Source organism: Callorhinus ursinus, unplaced genomic scaffold (genome assembly GCF_003265705.2).
Source record: "Callorhinus ursinus isolate GAN/ISIS: 27379988/994484 unplaced genomic scaffold, GSC_fseal_2.0 scaffold72, whole genome shotgun sequence".
Lineage (NCBI taxonomy): Eukaryota > Metazoa > Chordata > Mammalia > Carnivora > Otariidae > Callorhinus > Callorhinus ursinus.
The window spans coordinates 6,072,615-6,090,925 of NW_027397134.1; the positions used below are offsets into that span (position 1 = coordinate 6,072,615).

The following is an 18,311-nucleotide window of genomic DNA, read 5'->3' on the forward strand; positions in this document are numbered from 1 at the left end:
CCTACACTGTTGGTGGGAATGCAAGCTGGTGCAGCCACTCTGGAAAACAGTATGGAGGTTCCTCAAACAGTTGAAAATAGAGCTACCCTACGACCCAGTAATTGCTCTCCTGGGTATTTACCCCAAAGATACAAATTTAGTGATCCAAAGGGGTACGTGCACCCCAATGTTTATAGCAGCAATGTCCACAATAGCCAAACTATGGAAAGAGCCAAGATGTCCATCAACAGATGAATGGATAAAGAAGATGTTATGTATATACACAATGGAATATTATGCAGCCATCAAAAAAATGAAATCTTGCCATTTGCAATGACGTGGATGAAACTAGTGGGTATTATGCTAAGCGAAATAAGTCAATCAGAGAAAGACAAGTATCATATGATTTCACTGATATGAGGAATTTGAGAAACAAGATAGAGGATCATAGGGGAAGGGGGGAAAAAAATGAAACAAGATGAAACCCAGAGAGGGAGACAAACCATAAGAGACTCTTAATCTCAGGAAACAAACTGAGGGTTGCTGGAGTGGTGGGGGGTGGGAGGGATGGGGTGGCTGGGTGATGGACATTGGGGAGGGTATGTGCTATGGTGAGTGCTGTGAATTTTGTAAGACTGATAAATGACAGACCTGTACCTCTGAAACAAATAATACATTATATGTTAAGAAAAAAAAAGAAGATAACAGGAAGGGAAAAATGAAGTGGGGGAGTCGGAGGGGGGAGACAAACCATGAGACTACGGACTCTGAGAAACAAAGTGAGGGTTTTAGAGGGGAGGGGTGGGGGATGGGTTAGCCTGGTGATGGGTATTAAGGAGGGCATGTATTGCATGGAGCACTGGGTGTTATACATAAACAATGAATCGTGGATCACTACATCATACTAATGATGTAATGTATGGTGACTAACAACATAATAAAATAAAATAAAAAAAACCAAATGTGTCTCCACATTAGCGAGAATATCAGAGATTTAAAAGACTAAGTTATTTCACTTAGCATTATACTCCCTAGCGCCATCCATGTAGTTGCAAATGGCAAGATTTTATTCTTTTTTATGCCTGACTAATATTCCATGGTATATTTCTATCTATCTACATCATCTGTCTCTATCACATCTTCTTTATCCATTCATCTATTGGTAGACTTGGGCTGCTTCCATAAATTGGCTATAGTAAATAATGCTGCAATAAATATAGGGGTCATATATCTTTATGAGTTAGTGTTTTCATATTCTTTGGGTAAATTTCCAGTAGTATGATTACTGGATTACATGGTAATTCTATTTTTAATTTTTTGAGGAACCTCTACTCTTTTCCACAGTGGCTGTACCAGTTTGCTTTCCCACCAACAGTGCATGAGAGCTTCTTTTTGTCCACATCCTCACCAGCGCTTGTTGTTTCTTGTGTTTTTGATTTTAGCCATTGTGATAGCCATGAGGTGGTATCTCATTATACTTTTGGTTAGCATTTCCCTGATGATAAGTGATGTGGAGCATCTTTTCACATGTCTGTTGTCCATCTGTATGTCTTCTTTGGAGAAATATCTATTCATATTTTTTGCCCATTTTTAAATTGGAGTATTATTTTTGTGTGTGTGTGTTGAATTGTATAAGTTCTTCATATGTTTTGGATACTAACCCTTTATCAGATACATCATTTACAAATATCTTCTCACATTCAGTCGGCTTTTAGTTTTGTTGATTGTTTGCTGTGCAGAAGCTTTTTATTTTGATGTACTCCCAATAGTGTATTTTTGCTTTTGTTTCCCTTGTCTCAGGAGACATATCTAGAAAAATATTGCTATGACTGATGTCAGAGAAATTACTGTCTGCACTCTTCAAGGATTTTTATGGTTTCAGGTCTCACATTTAGGTCCTTATTTCATTTTGAGTTTATTTTTGTGTATGGTATAAGAAAGTGGTCTAGTTTCATTCTTTTTGAATGTAGCTGTCCAGTTTACTCAACACCAGTTGTTGAAGTTACTTTTTCCCATTGCATATTTTTGCCTCCTTTGTTGAAGGTTAATTGTCCATATAATTGTGCATTTATTTCTAAGTTTTCTGTTCCATTCCACTGATCTATATGTCTATTTTTGTGCTAATACCATAATGTTTTGATTACTACAGCTTTGTAATATATCTTAAAATATAGGATTGTGATACCTTCAGTTTTGTTCTTCTTTTTCAAGATTGCTTTCACTATTTGAGGTCTTTTGTGGTTCCATACAAATTTTAAGATTATTTGTTCTAGTTCTGCAAAAAGTGCTGTTGGTATTTCGATAGAGGTTGTATTAAATCTGCGGATTGCTTTGAGTAATATGGAAATTTTAACAACATTTTTTTCTCCCAATCCATGAGCATGGAATATCTTTCCATTTCTTTGTGTTCTCTTCAATTTCTTTCATCAGTGCTTTATATTTTGAGAGTATAGGTCTTTCACCTCCTCCTTGGTTAAGTTTATTGCTAGGTATTTTATCATTTTTGTGAAATTGAAATGTTTTCTTGATTTCTCTTTTTTACACTTAATACATTATTAATGTATAGAAATGCATTAGATTTCTGTATACTGATTTTGCATCCCACAACTTTACTGAAGTCATTTACCAGTTCTAGTAGTTTTTTGGTGCAGTCTTAGGATTTAATATGTAGTACCATGTCATCTGCAAATAGTGAAAGTTTTACTTCTTCCTTACCAATTGGATGCTTTTTAATAAAAACCATTCATTGTCTCATTTCTGTGGCTAGGACTTTCAATACTATGTTGAATAAAAGTGGTGAGAGTGGACATCCTTGTCTTGTTCCTGACCTTAGGAGAAAGGCTCTCAGTTTTTCCCCATTGACCATAATGCTTACTATGGGTTTTTCATACATGGCCTTTATTATGTTGTGGTATGTTCCCTCTAAACCTACCTTACTGAGGGTTTTATTATGAATGGATGTTGTACTTTGTCAAATGCTTTTTCTGTATCTATTGAAATGATCATATGGTTTTTATTCTTTCTCTTATTGATGTGATGTGCTATGTTGATTGATTTGTGAATAATGAACCACCCTTGCATCCCAGGAATAAATCCCACTTGATCATGGTGAATGATTTTTTTAAATGTATTATTGGATTTGGTTTGCTAATATTTTGTTGAAGATTTTTTAAAAATCTATGTTCATAAGAGTTATTGACTTATAGTTATCTCTTTTTTTGGTGTCTTTATCTGGTTTTAGTGTCAGGATGATACTGCTCGCATAGAATGAGTTTGAAAGCTTTCCTTCCTCTTTTATTTCTTGGAATAGTTTGAGAAGACCAGGTATTAATGTTTGGTAGAATTCACCTGTGAAGCTGTCTGTCCTCGACTCTTGTTTTTTGGGAGTTTTTTGATTATTGATTCAATTTTATTGCTGGTAATTGGTCTGTTCAAATTTTCTATTTCTTCCTGATTCAGTTTTGGGAGGTCTACGTTTCTATGGAGGTTTATCCATTTCTTCTAGATTGTTCAATTTGTTGGCATATAATTTTTCATAATATTCTCTTACAATCCCTTGTATTTCTGTGGTGTGGGTGTTATTTTTCCTTTCATTTTTGAGTTTATTTACTTGAGTCCTCTGTCTCTCTTTCTCTCTCTCTCTCTTTTTCTTTCTCTCTCTTTTTCTTTGATGCATCTGGCTAAAGGTATATTAAGTTTGTTGGTCTTTTCAGCAAACCTGGTTTCAATAAACCTGGCTCCTGTTTCATTGATCTGTTCTATTGTGTGTGTGTGTTTTAGTTTCTATTTTGTTTATTTCTTCTCTAATCTTTATTATTTCCTTCCTTCTACCGGTTTTGGGTTTTGTTTGTTCTTCTTTTTCTAGCTCCTTTAGGTATAAGATTAGGTTGTTTATTTTAGGTTTTCCTTGCTTCTTGAGGTAGGCCTGTATTGCTGTACGCCTCCCTCCTAGAACAGCTCTTGCTGCATCCCAAAGATTGTGGACCATTGTGTTTTTAGTTTCATCTGTCTCCATGTATTTTTTTTTATTTCCTCTTTGATTTCTTGGTTGACCTACTCATTGTTTATAGCATGTTATTTAACCTCCATGTGTTTGTGTTTTTTTCCCAGATTTTTCCTTGTGATTGATTTCTAGTTTTATAGCATTGTGCTGAAAAAGATGTATGATATGACTGATTTTTTTGAATTTGTTGAGGCTTATTTTGTGGTTTAATATGTGATCTATTCTCAGGAATGTTCCATGAGAAGAATGTGTATTCTGCTGTTTTAGGGTGAATGTTTTGAATATGTCTGTTAGATCCATTTGGTCCAGTGTGTCATTTAAAGCCACCATTTCTTTGTTGATTTTCTGTTTAAATGATCTATACATTGATGTAAGGCGGGTGTTAAAGTCTCCTACTATTATTGTATTGCCATCAGTTTCTTCTTTTATGTTTGGTATTAGTTGCTTTATGTATTTGGGTGCTCTCAGGTTGGGTTCATAATTATTTACAATTGTTATATCTCTTGTATTGTTCCCTTTATGATTATATAGTGCCCTTCTTTGTCTCTTGTAATACTCTGATTTAAAGTCAATTTTGTCCAATGTAAGTACTGCTACCCTGGCTTTCTTTTCACTTCCATTTGCATTTTCCCTCCCTTCACTTTCAATCTGCACATCTTTAGGTCTGAAATGAGTCTCTTATAGGCAGCATCCAGATGGGTCTTGCTTTTTTATCCATTCTGTCACCCTATGTCTTTTGATTGGTGCATTTAGTCCATTTACAGTCAAAGTAATTATCGATAGGTATGTACTTATTTCCATTTTGTTACTTGTTTTATGGTTGTTTTTGTAGTTCTCTGTTTCTTTATGCTTTTGCTCTCTTCTCTCATGGTTTGTTGGATTTCTTTAGTAATGTAGTTGGATTCCTTTTTCTTTCTCTTTTTTGCATATTACCAGTTTTTTATTTTTGGTTACCATTAGGTTTGTATATTACATCTTATGCCTATACAGTCTATATTAACTAGTGGTTGCTTAAGCTTGAAACCAATCTTTAGTCCTCTCTCCATCACGTTTTAGATATATGGTGTCATACTTTACATCCTTTTATTTTGTGACTCCCTTAACTGCTATTTTGTAGATATACTTATTTTTATTGTTTTTGTCTTTCTTATTTTTCCTACTCCTTTTTTTTCCACTCAAAGAGTCCCCTTTAACATTTCTGGTTTTGTGGTCATGAATTCCTTTAACTTTTGTTTGTCTGGGAAACTTTTTATCTCTCCTTCGATTCTGAATGATGGCCTTGCTGGATAGAATAGTCTTAGCTGCAGATTTTTTTTTTTTTTCCCTCTCAGCACTTTGAGTATATCATGTCACTGCCTTCTGGACTGGAGAGTTTCTGCTGAAAAATTAGCTGATAGCTTTATGGGGTTTCCCTTTTATGGTTTTCTTTCATCCATTCTTTTTTTTTTTTTTTGCTGCTTAAAAAATTCTTTATCTCTACTTTTTGCCATTTTATTTATTATTAAGTTTTAAAAAAATTCAATTTAGTTAACATATATGTATTATTATATATCATTAGTTTCAGTGGTAGAATTTAATGATTCATCAGTTGTATATAAGACACAGTACTCATTACATCAAGTGCCCTCCTTAATGCCCATCATCCAGCTACTCCATCCCACCCCCCCTTCTCCTCTCTAGCAACCTTCTGTTTCCTACAATTAAGAGTCTCTTAGGGGCGCCTGGGTGGCTCAGTCATTAAGTGTCTGCCTTCAGCTCAGGTCATGATCCCAGGGTCCTGGGATTGAGCCCCGCATTGGGCTCCCTGCTCAGCGGGAAGCCTGCTTCTCCCTCTCCCACTCCCCCTGCTTGTGTTCTCTCTCTCGCTGTGTCTCTCTCTGTCAAATAAATAAATAAAATCTTAAAAAAAAAAGAGTCTCTTATGGTTTGCATATCTTCTTTGGAGAAGTGTCTGTTCATATTTTCTGCCCATTTCTTGACCGGATTTTTTGTTTTTTTGGGTGTTGAGTTTGGTAAGTTCTTTATAGATTTTGGATACTAGCTGTTTATCTCATAAGTCATTTGCAAATATCATCTCCCATTCTGTGGGTTGCCTTTTAGTTTTTTTTTCACAGTTTCCTTTGCTGTGCAAAAGAGTTTTATCCTGAGGAAGTCCCAATAGTTCATTTTTGCTTTTGTTTCCCTTGCCTTTGGAGACGTGTCTAGGAAGAAGTTGCTGTGGCCAAGGTCAGAGGTTGTTGCCTGTGTTCTCTAGGATTTTGATGGATTCCTGTCTCACATTTAGGTCTTTCATCCATTTTGAGTTTATCTTTGTGTATGGGGTAAGAAAATGGTCCAGTTTCATTCTTCTGCATGTGGATGTACAATTTTCTCAACAGTATTTGTTGAAGAGACTTTTTTCCATGGGATATTCTTTCCTGCTTTGTCGGAGATTAGTTGACCATAGAATTGAGGGTCTATTTCTGGGTTCTCTAGTCTGTTCCATTGATCTATGTGTCTGTTTTTGTGCCAGTACCATACTGTTTTGATGATTACAGCTTTGTAATAGAGCTTGAAGTCTGGAATTGTGATGCCTCCAGCTTTGGTTTTCTTTTTCAATATTCCTTTGGCTATTTGGGATCTTTTCAGGATCCTTGCAAATTTTAGGATTGTTTGTTTCAGCTCTGTGAAAAATGCTGATGGTATTTTGATAAGGATTGCATTGGTTGTGTAGATTGCTCTGGGTAGCATAGACATTTTCACAATGTTTATTCTTCTAATCCATGAGAATGGAATGTTTTTCCATTTCTTTGTGTTTTCCTCAATTTCTTTCATAAGTGTTATATAGTTTTCAGAGTACAGATCCTTTACTTTTTTGGTTAGGTTTATTCCTAGGTATCTATGGTTTTGGGTGCAAATGTAAATGGGATCGATTCCTTGATTTCACTTTCTTCTGCTTCATTGTTAGTGTGTAGAAATGCAACTGACTTCTGTGCATTGATTTTATATCCTGAGAGTTTGCAGAATTCCTGTATGAGTTCTAGCAATTTTTGGGTGGAATCTTTTGGGTTTTCTACATAGACTATCATGTTGTCTGTGAAGAGTGGAAGTTTGACTTCTTTGCTGATTTGGATGCCTTTCATTTCTTTTTGTTGTCTGATTGCTGAGGCTAGGACTTCTAGTACTATGTTGAACAACTGTGGACATCCCTGTCATGTTCCTCAGTTTTTCCCCGTTGAAGATGATATTTGCTGTGATTCCTTCATATATGGCTTTTATGATATTGAGGTATGTTCCCTCTATCCCTACACTGTGGAGGGTTTTTATCAAGAAAGGATGCTGTATTTTGTCAAATGCTTTTTCTGCATCGATTGAGAGGATCATATGATTCTTGTTCTTTCTTTTATTAATGTGGTGTATCACCTTGATTGATTTGTGGATGTTGAACCACCCTTGCAGCCCAGGAATAAATCCCATTTGGTTGTGATGAATAATCCTTTTAATGTACTGTTGGATCCCATTAGCTAGTATCTTGGTGAGAATTTTGGCATCCATATTCATCAGGGATATTGATCTATAATTCTCCCTTATGGGGTCTTTGTCTGGTTTTGGGATCGAGGTAATGCTGGCCTCATAGAATGAGTTTGGAAGTTTCCTTCCATTTCTATTTTTTAACAGTTTCAGAAGAATAGGTATTAACTCTTCTTTAAATGTCTGGTAGAATTCCACTGGGAAGCCATCTGGCCCTGGAATTTGTTGGGAGATTTTTGGTTACTGATTCAATTTCTTTGCTGGTTATGGGTCTGTTCAGCTTTCTATTCCTTCCTGTTACAGTTTTGGTAGTTTATGTGTTTCTAGGAATTTATCCACTTCTTCCTGGTTGCCTAATTTGTTGGCATATAGTTGTTCATAATATGTTCTTATAATTGTATTTCTTCAGTGTTGGTTGTGATCTCTCCTCTTTCATTCATGATTTTATTCATTTGGGTCATTTCACTTTTCTTTTTGATAAGTCTGGCCAGGGGTTTATCAATCTTATTAATTCTTTCAAAGAACCAGTTCCTAGTTTCATTGATCTATTCTACTGTTTTTTTTTTTTAATTTCTATATTACTGATTTCTGTTCTAATTTTTCTAATTATTTCTCTTTTGATGGATTTAGGCTTTTTTCCCCTGTTCTCTTTCCAGCTCCTTTAGGTGTTAGTTTAGGTTGTGTATTTGAGACTTTTCTTGCTTCTTGAGGAAGGCCTGTATTACTATATACTTTCCTCTTAGGATTGCTTTTGCTGCATCCCAAAGGTTTTGAACTGTCATGTTTTCATTTTTATTTGCTTTCATTAATTTTTAAAATTCTTCTTTAATTTCCTGGTTAATGCATTCATTCTTTTCTTTTCTTTTATTTATTTATTTGACAGAGAGAGACACAGCGAGAGAGGGGACACAAGCAGGGGGCGTGGGAGAGGGAGAAGCAGGCTTCCTATGGAGCCGGGAGCCCGATGTGGGGCTCGATCCCAGGACCCTAGGATCATGACCTGAGCTGAAGGCAGACGCTTAATGACTGAGCCACCCAGGCGCCCCTAATGCATTCATTCTTTAGTGGAATATTCTTTTTTAAAAAATTATTTATTTGAGAGGGCGAATGAGAGAGAGAGAGCGCGCATTAGAGGGGGAGGGTCAGAGGGAGAAGCAGACTCCCCGCTGAGCAGGAAGCCTGATGCAGAACTTGATTCCAGGACTCCAGGATCATGACCTGAGCCGAAGGCAGTTGCTTAACCAACTGAGCCACACAGGAACCTAGTGGAATATTCTTTAACCTTCATGTATTTGTGGTCCTTCCAAATTTCTTCTTGTGGTTGACTTCAAGTTTCATAGCACTGCAGTCTGAAAATATGCATGGTATGATCTCAATCTTTTTGTATCTGTTGAGGGCTGATTTTGACCCAGTAGATGATCTTATTCCATATGCACTCAAAAAGAATGTGTATTCTGCTTTAGGATGAAATGATCTGAATATATCTATTAAGTCTATCTGGTCCAGTGTGTGATTCAAAACCCTCATTTCCTTGTTGATGTTATGCTTACATGATCTGTCAATTGCTGTGAGTAGGGTGTTAAAGCCTCCTACTATTATTGTATTATTATCAACCAGTTTCTTTAATTTTGTTATTAATTGGTTTATAGAGGCATAAATACTTATAATTGTTAGATCTTGATGGATAGACCCCTTTGTTAAGATATAGTGTCCTTCATCTCTTATTACAGTTTTTGGTTTAAAATCTAGTTTGTCTGAAAGAAGGATGACTACTCCAGCTTTCTTTTGATGTCCATTTGCTTTCAATCTGGAGGTGTCTTTGGGTGTAAAATGAGTCCCTTGTAAGCAGCGTATCAATGGGTCTTTTTTTTTTTTAAATCCATTCTGATGCCCTGCATCTTTTGTTTGGAACATTTAGTCCATTTACATTCAGAATAATTATTGAAAGATATGAATTTCGTGCCATTGTATTACATATAAAGTCGCTGTTTCTGTAGATTGTTTCTGTTCCTTTCTGGTCTTTGTTACCTTTGGGCTCCCTCTCTGCTCTTTAATATTTCTTACAGGACTGGCTTAGTGTTCACAAATTCCTTTAGTTTTTGTTTGTCCTGGAAACTCTTTATCTCTCTGTCTATTCTGAATGACAGCCTTGCTGGATAAAGTATTCTTGGCTGTATATTTTTCCCATTTAGCACATTGAATATGTCATGCCAGTCCTTCTTGGCCTGCCACGTTTCCATGGACAGGTATGCTGCCAGTCTTATGTGTCTACCCTTGTAGGTTAAGGACCTCTTGTCCTGAGCTGCTTTCAGGATTTTCTCTTTATCTTTGTAATTTGCAAACTTGACTATAATATGTTGAGTTGTTGATCTATTCTTGTTGATTTTGAGGGGGGTCTCTGTGCCTCCTGGACTTGAAACCCTGTTTCCTTCCCCAGATTAAGTAAGCTCTCAGCTGTAATTTGTTCAAATAAACCTTCTGCCCTTTTCTCCCGCTCCTCATCTTCTGGGACTTCTATAATATGGATAATATTTTGCTTTATGGAATCGTTGAGTTCCCTCAGTCTACCTTTGTGCTCTAGTAGGTTTCTTTCCCTCTTCTTTTCAGCTTCCTTATTTTCCATCATTTTATCTTGTGTATCACTGATTCACTCTTCTAATTCATCCATCTTCATTTTTATGGTTTCCATTTAAGACTGCATCTTGGTGATAGCATTTAAAATTTTGGCCTGACTAGATTTTAGTTCTTTAATCTCTAAATAAGGGATTCTCTAGTGTCTTGTATGCTGTTTTTCAAGCCCAGTTAGTATCTTTATAATCATTGTTTTAAATTCTAGTTCAGTCATCTTACTTATATACATATTGATTACATTCCTGGCAGTGAGTACTCCCTCTTTTTTTTTCTTTTGGGGTGAATTTCTCCATCTTGTCATTTTGTCCAGAAAAGAAAAGAAGAAAGAAAAACAGCAAAAACAATAATAAACAACAATAGAACAACAACAAAATCCCACTAGATCCTGGGTGTGTTTTGGTCTGCTTGTTAAAAGAAACTAGGTCTCAAATAAGAAAGAAACACACACACACACACACACACACACACACACACACACACACACACACACACACTACAATGTAAGGAAACAAATAATTTAAATATATAAAGTACATATAAAAATAAAAATTTAAAGCAGTGGTCTACTGGTAGACTTGCAGCATTTTTTTCCCCCTCAGATCCCTGATTTCTTGGGTTTTCACAATGATTTGATAACTATCTGGTTGCATTTGAGAGACAAGACAAAAAGGGTCCCCCTCTTCCTCCACCATCTTAACTCTTCTACTTTTTGCCATTTTAATTACTATGTGTCTTGGTGTGGACCTCCTTGGGTTGATTTTGTTGGGGGTTCACTGTGTGTCCTGGATCTGGATTTCTGTTTCCTTTCCCAGGTTTGGGAATTTTTCAGCTATTATTTCCTCAAATAAAATTTCTGCCCCCTTTTTCTCTCTTCTCCTTCTGGGATCCCTATAATGCAAATGTTATTACAATTGATAGTGTCACTGATTTCCCTAAATCTATTTTTATGTATTATTATTATTATTATTAATTTTTCTCTCTCCTGTTCAATTTGATTGCTTTCCATTACTCTGTCCTCCAGGTCACTGATCTATTCTGTTTCCTCTAGTCTACTATTTATTCCTTCTAGTGTATTTTTAATTTCAGTTATTGAGTTCTTCATCTATGATTGGTTCTTTTTGTTTTCTATCTTTTTGTTAAGGGTCTCATTGAGGTCCTCCACTCTTTTCTCAAGTCCAGTGAGTATTTTTATGACCATTACTTTAAATTCCCTATCAGGCATATTACTTATCTCCATTTTGCCTAGGTCTCTTGCTGTGGTGTTGTCCTGTTCTTTCATTTGGGACATATTCCTCTGTCTCCTCATTTTGTCTAATTCTCTGTGTCTGTTTCTATCTATTAGGAAAGTCAGCTATGTCTCCTGCTTTTGAAAGTAGTGACCTTATGAAGAAAAGGTCCTTTTGTGTCTTGCAGTTCAATATCCTCTGCTCACCAGAACAGAACTCATCCAATCTTAACTCAAAGTGAGGAGGCATGATAGTGCAGAGACATAGTGTGGGATTTGGATTCAAGAAGAACTGGGATTGAATCCTCACTTCTCTACTTACTCCTTGTGCAAGTGATTCCATTTTTTCTAAAGCTTAGGTTCTTAATATAAAAATATTCTAAATGATAGCCTATACCTTATAATAGCACTGTTGGAAACATTGAACAAGATAATGCTCCATTATAAGAATTGGCTATAATTATCACCATTATGATTGCTACTAAGGAAGAGTTTTCTGAGTTGATCTGAAAAGGGTGAGCAGCAAGTGTGCATCTATCAGAGATTCCATAGAGGAGATTCCCGTTGGCTAGAGAATTGGCTTAGTGACTTCTGAGATTGATGGCAACACTTGAATTCTGTTGTTTCTTGGTCAATTCATGGTGAAAGCAGATGGAAGGCCCTGACCCATTAAAATAAAATAAAGATCTCTTGAGGGCTTTTATAGATAATGGATGTCACTGTAACCATTCTCTGAGAAATAGCAGCATGAAGCTGTATCATCAACCCCATTTGTAATCATCACCATCATTGTCATCATGATTGGTAATGATATGATCATGACATATTTTAATTATGAATACATTAGTGATTCATTTTAGCACCATATCTTACTTTTAAGTTGGATAATACAAATATAATTCTTCCAACTTTACAGATGGGTAAATGAGATATAGAGACTTTCTAAAGACCACCCAGATAACCATGCATTTATCCCTTGTGCTGGTCAGTGAGCCCAACCTTTTGTTACTTCTTCTCAATTATTCTATTTTGGTGGAATGACCAAAGTGGAGGGGTACAAGGAGACTTGCCCCTCTTTCTTATGTTAATGAGAGAAAAGAGAATAGAAGGAGACTATTACTTCTTGACATCTACTACACACTGGACATTCTCTAATAAAATCTTATAATGAAGAAGGTATTATTTATCCAATTTTACCTGCACTTGAAGATTAGATAGGTGTATTAGCAAAACCATAAAGCTGAGTTTTGGTTACAGTTCTGACATATGTATGTGCTTAATCACTAAGGTTATTTGCAATTCTAAAAGTCTGTGACTCTTAAAAATGGGAGAGTGGAGAGCAGTAGTCTCTGACTATGGTGTTGAAACACAGTGGGCTTGATTTAATATCTAGTGAGCCATAGACCTGGGATTCTAATCCAGGTCTGTCTACCTTTAATGCCTCACCTGGGCTCAGAGAAGAGAATCAGTTCCCTTGGTGGGCATCCACTTTGAATGGCAGGGCCAGTTGGGTGGTTTGATTCAGCAATATTGATATGCAACATCAGATCTTAAGCTCTGGAATTGTTCATTGTTGCTGCCCTATGTCAGGGAGTATTCAGACCAATTATTACCACATGGCTGGATCTGTTATAAAGCTTTGGAACTTCCAGGTGTAGCCAATATGCTCCTGAGTCATGCAAGTCTCACTGCTTTCCAGTAATGTGGTAAACAGATATGAGTTTATATGGTTTGCAGGTGGATTTTCCTTGTTCATATGTCATAGTTTCCCAGTCCATTGTTAACATTTCTTTTCATAGACTATTATTTCCTGTTTGATTCTGACTTTTCTAAATAAAAATGTATTTGTGTTGGCCTGACAGAGATAAAGCTTAATTTAGTTGATCATAAAGATGTAGAATTCACCTATTACCATCATCTTATAATTAATTAAGTTTACTCAAACATTTTGTACCATTTCCATTCTGGCAAACAAGAAAATTGGGAAATGTCTGAAGAATGGCAGATATTTCCTTTTCATGGCATCTTCTCTGGAACCTTTCCTCCTGCCTCTTACTTCTGTATCTAACCATCCTTTTATACCTTTCCTCTGACACAGAAGTTCCTGAGGAGAAAAAAGGATGCTTCAAGTGGGCCTATGATCTGTTTTGTGGCCTGGACCAGCAGAAGGGTCCCAAGATGACGAAGGAAGAGGAGGAAGCTATGAAGCTGAAGATGACAGACACCTCTGAGAAGCCTTTATGGCGAACAGTAGTGAACATCAATGGCATCATCCTGCTGTCCGTGGCCGTTTTCTGCCATGCATTTTTTGCCTGAGCCTTGCCTTCTGTGGCAGGCCTTGTTCAGGAAGGCCAGACTTTTTACTCTGCCTCCTTAACTTCTATTCTGTGGTGTTAAGCTGGTGGTAAACCAGCCAGGTGTAAATTTTGCCCAGTTGATAAATGTGTACGGGTGTAATTACAGGCTAACTGAAGAAAAATCATTAATTTGCTTTTAACTTATGTATTTGAAGCCAGTGTGATATCATCAGCTGTATATATTAGAGCTGCAGAAGGAAAGTCCAACTCAGTCATGTCCAGGAAAAGATGCAGTAAGAAAGAAGCCCTGCCATGTGTGATGCAAGTTTTTCTCAGATAGATTCAGTGTGTTAGTGTTGTTTGTGATCCTTGAATATTATTTTAAGAGTTGTAGTCTCCCTGGTTCATGCTGCTTTCCCTTCATGACCTTCTCCCCATCTTTTTTAAAGAGAAATATTTCCCCTCTCATCATACACCTGTCAAGTTTTTCCTGGCACAAGAAAAATCAATCTGATAAACTAATGAATGCATTGAAGCTGAAGATGGGAACTTGATAGGGTCCCTGCCCTGGGTGTTTTGTTCTTTGAAGGGAAAGCCTGGGTATGGCAGAACTTACCCCAAAGGGAAGGACCCAGGCACCAGCCTCAGGCCAGTGGGGAAAGTGGATAATCTTGAGTCAAAGGGATTTTCTGGTTTTCTTTAAATTGTCTGTTATGAGTTCCTCATCTTTGAGATTTCACTTATTTTGTCATTTGCTGTGTCTGGAATGTCTTTGGCACTCAGCCACGTTTATGGACCAAATGCATGATTTGGGCACTTATTTATAAATACTTGCTTTATTTTTATGTAAGCCTGGCCCTTGGTTATTTATTTATTTTTTTTGGTGGCTGCACAAAGTACACAGTACACACTCTGGTGACTCTCATCAATTGGAATACATTTTCCAGAGGCCACTCTTCTTCATGGTGTGGATGTTGACATATGAGCTTAGAAGCTGATCTATATCACATAATAGAACAAATGTACCTCTTGGAGCATCTGTCATTTCAAAGCAGCCACACTCTCCTGTAACATGGAAACAATTATCCCAAGATTCTCCTCTCCATGAGTTCATGTGAGCACAGTCCTTCCTTTTTGGGATGTCTTGAGTGGAGATCATCTATTGACCAAAGTTAGGGTAGGTGGTCTCTGTTCTGAGTAATAGCATTCAACACTTTTAGTTGACAGGAGTGTATTTCTTGTTGAACCTGTTTCCTAGGGAGAAGTTTTTAAATATAATTTTAATTAATTAACTGATTAATTAAAATCTTTTAGTCCCACCCATGAAATCTCAATTATGTTGTAATATAAACTTTGAAGTTAAGAAAAAGTCATGATGTTAGTGTTGACTGATTTCAAGCTGGTTTAGGAAAAAGCTGGGATCTGAGGTGCTGTGGAGCTGAGAGTGGTTCCTAGGCATACAAATGGTTCAACAAGCAAAGGGATGGCTTGTTCTTGTGGAAGGAAGGACACTAGTTGATACACCCTCCATATTGCCCTTAAGTGAGGCAGAGAAGAGGGGAACATGGAGAATTTCTTGTGGCTGGCATTACTCAGCAGACTCAGTTTCATGTGGAGTTTGTGGTATTTCTGAGCTTTGAAAAGATAAAGGAAAAGGATTGAAAGCTGGTGGATGAAACGGGCACAAAGCATCTAGATTGTCCTGGGTTCAGTTTCTGGTATTGCCAATGATTCATGTGTATTTTGTAGTAAATTATTTTGTCTCAACTGTGTATTTTTCTCTTTGAAAAATGAGGACATTGGTGCTTATAGCATCTACATACGTCCTCTGGGTGTGACTAGGTCACTTTGTAAAGAGGATAACAGATACATACATGAAAGATGCGAAACAGATGTTATAGTAAGTGGCATTTAGTCCCATAAATTAAAATGTATTACTTTGATACTAATAAAAACATTAAGAAATGTAACATCTAGGTTTCCTGTTTTCTAGATATTCTAAACAGATACTGACCATATGTGTGGCAAGCTTTAGTTGGCACAAGATGTGGATTAGGAAATAGGAGCCAAGACAGTGGAGAATAGAGTCTGGCAACTTGAATAAAAGGTAGCAAAAGAGATGATTTCAACTTCAAAATCTCTACTAAACATGAGGTAACTCTACTTTCAATGCATAATGTCTTTTTAGGACAGACTAAGTCACTTGGATGACCAGGGGCCAATAAGTGATAAATTGTACTAGAATAATTTCAGGAGTACATAAAAGAGGTACTTTTTTCCTCATATGGAAGATGGGTATTTGGGAACAGAGTGACTTTTTATTATGGTCTGTTTATAGAACTGAAAAATCATGTCCTATCAGGCAAAAAAATCTTTGAATATAGATGACTATTTTATTTATTTATTTTTATTTTTTAAAATTTAAATTTAAATTCAATTAGCCAACATATAGTACATCATTAGTTTCAGATGTAATGTTCAATAATTCATTAGTTGCATATAACACCCAGTGCTCATCACATCCCATGCCCTCCTTAATGCCTTACACCCAATTACCCCATCCCCCCATAGATGACTATTTTAAAAAGAATCTCCCCAAATGAAATCTCCTTTCCTGCAGAATGAAGTTAGTCTGTGGGCCTTTGGTTTACCTGGGAGCATTGTTTAATTTTATGTAACTGAGTCAAGCATTGGTATTCACTTAGAGGATTTCTACCTTTGGAACTCACTGGAACCTACTCTTTCCTGGTGTGGAAATCACCATCTCCTAAAAGATGCATTACAGCTTGTCCTGCTTTACAAAAGCAAACCTTGGGAGAAAAACATATGTGCACTTAGTTGGTGGAGAGTAGTTTCTTAACTTTCTTCCCAATCTAGCCCCAAGAAAACTTCTTCTAACCTCCAGATTGGATTTTGGGGAATGAAATTATTTGAATGAGGTGCCATTGCCTTGATGGGTTGGTAGTATGGAATTAGAGAAGTGTGGGTGAGGTTAATGGCACCAGTGCTGCTTGATTGGCACTGGGTGAGTGTTGTTTAGTCCCAGAGCTCCATATTCAAATCACAAAAGCTCCTAGTAAGCTTTTGTAGTCCTAAAAGCAACTTAAAGAATATGTGATTTGATACAATTAATCCCCTGCTTGAAAAACTGTTAGCAGGTGGCGCGTGAGTGGCTCATTCGTTAAGCATCTGCCTTTGGCTCAGGTCATGATCCCAGAGTCTTGGGATTGAGCCCAGGGGGTCCAGGATCAAGCCTATCGTGCTCCCAGCTCTGTGGGAAGCGTGCTTCTCCCTCTCCCTCTCCCCCTGCTTGTGTTCCCTCTCTCGCTGTGTCTCTCTCTGTCAAATAAATAAATAAAATCTTAATAAAAAAAGAAAGAAAAACTGTTAGCAAATGCCCACCTGATAAAAGGGACCTTCTTGGGCACCTGAGTGGCTCAGTTGGTTAAGCATCTGCCTTCAGCCCGGGTCATGATCTCAGGGTCTTGGGATTGAGTCCCACATCGGGCTCCCTGCTCAGGGGGAGTCTGCTTGTCCCTCTCCCTCTGCCCTGCTCGTGTGTGCTCTCTCTCTCTCAAATAAATAAAATCTTAAAAAAAAAAAGACCTTCTCTACACATGAGTGCTGGAAGCATGTACATGTGCATTTAGGAATCAGATAAAAGGCTTAGAGCAGTGGTTCTCAAATGATAGCCTATATCAGAATCCCCTGGAGGGCTTGTTAAGACACAGATTATTGGGGCTACTCCCAGAGTTTCTGATTCAATAGGTCTGAAGTGGGGCCTGAGAATTTGCATTTCTAAGTTCCCAGTTGATTTTGATGCTGCTGGTCTGGGGACCACACTTTGAAAACAACTACTTAGAGTTAGTTTCCAAAGAGGTTTCGTTTCATCTCCAAGGCAGGCAGAACTGGAGGAACCTCTTTCTCAGGCCCCATTTTGAGACTTTTATTGATGTATCAGGACCAAAACTCTTTTCTGAAACCAAAGTTGTATAGGTATGGCTAAGGCACATTACCATGTCAAGGTATAGAAAAATCCACCTGCCTTACCTTTAGGGCCTACCTGCTTAATTATGACCTCCTCACTAGATGCCAAGGCTTGACATTTTACCAGCTTGACTTTTATTTTATATTTCATACTCATCACATACCATATACATGCTGGCCCTCAAAGTCAGTTTTACAGGTGGAATTTTTTACAGATGTGGAAGGGGGCATAAGGGGAAAAAGCACTAACACTTACTGGGCATCTTCTATGAGCCAGACCTTGTAGGCAGTACCAAATGACCCCACCTAATCTTTACAATAGTTCCATGAAATAATTTGGAGGAAACTGGGGTTCAGAGATTTGGGGACTTACCCAAGGACCTTGGATGGATTTTGGTGGTCATGGCCTAGAGGCTGACAATCCCCTCTCTCTCTTACAGAATTTCCCAAGACAGCCTTCCAACAGCAACACATTTCTCCTTTAATTCTGGGTATCTTGGAAAGGGGTGGGATCTGGACAAGTCAGGAGACCAACATCTATTGAGTCATATTTATTAATATTAACAAATGTTATAAATTTGTAACATTTAAATCAGGGAGTTAAGCATTTCTATTTCTGTTTTCAGATGAACAGTGAAGGTTCAGGGAAGTTGATTGTTTTGCTCATGGTGGGTCTGTC

The 18,311-nt window shown here is 37.3% G+C and overlaps 1 protein-coding gene across 3 annotated transcripts in view; it reads left to right on the forward strand.

Annotated features, from left to right (window-relative positions):
* SLC5A1 (solute carrier family 5 member 1) overlaps positions 1 to 15,607 on the forward strand; it is a 140,505-nt gene extending 124,898 nt beyond the window's left edge. For all 3 annotated transcript variants that reach the window (XM_073886790.1, XM_073886789.1, XM_073886791.1), the window contains one exon: positions 13,447 to 15,607. In XM_073886790.1, coding sequence (XP_073742891.1) covers positions 13,447 to 13,664 — 218 coding nt within the window. In that variant the 3' untranslated portion in view covers positions 13,665 to 15,607. The remainder of the gene's footprint in view (positions 1 to 13,446) is intronic.
* Positions 15,608 to 18,311: the final 2,704 nt, after the last annotated feature.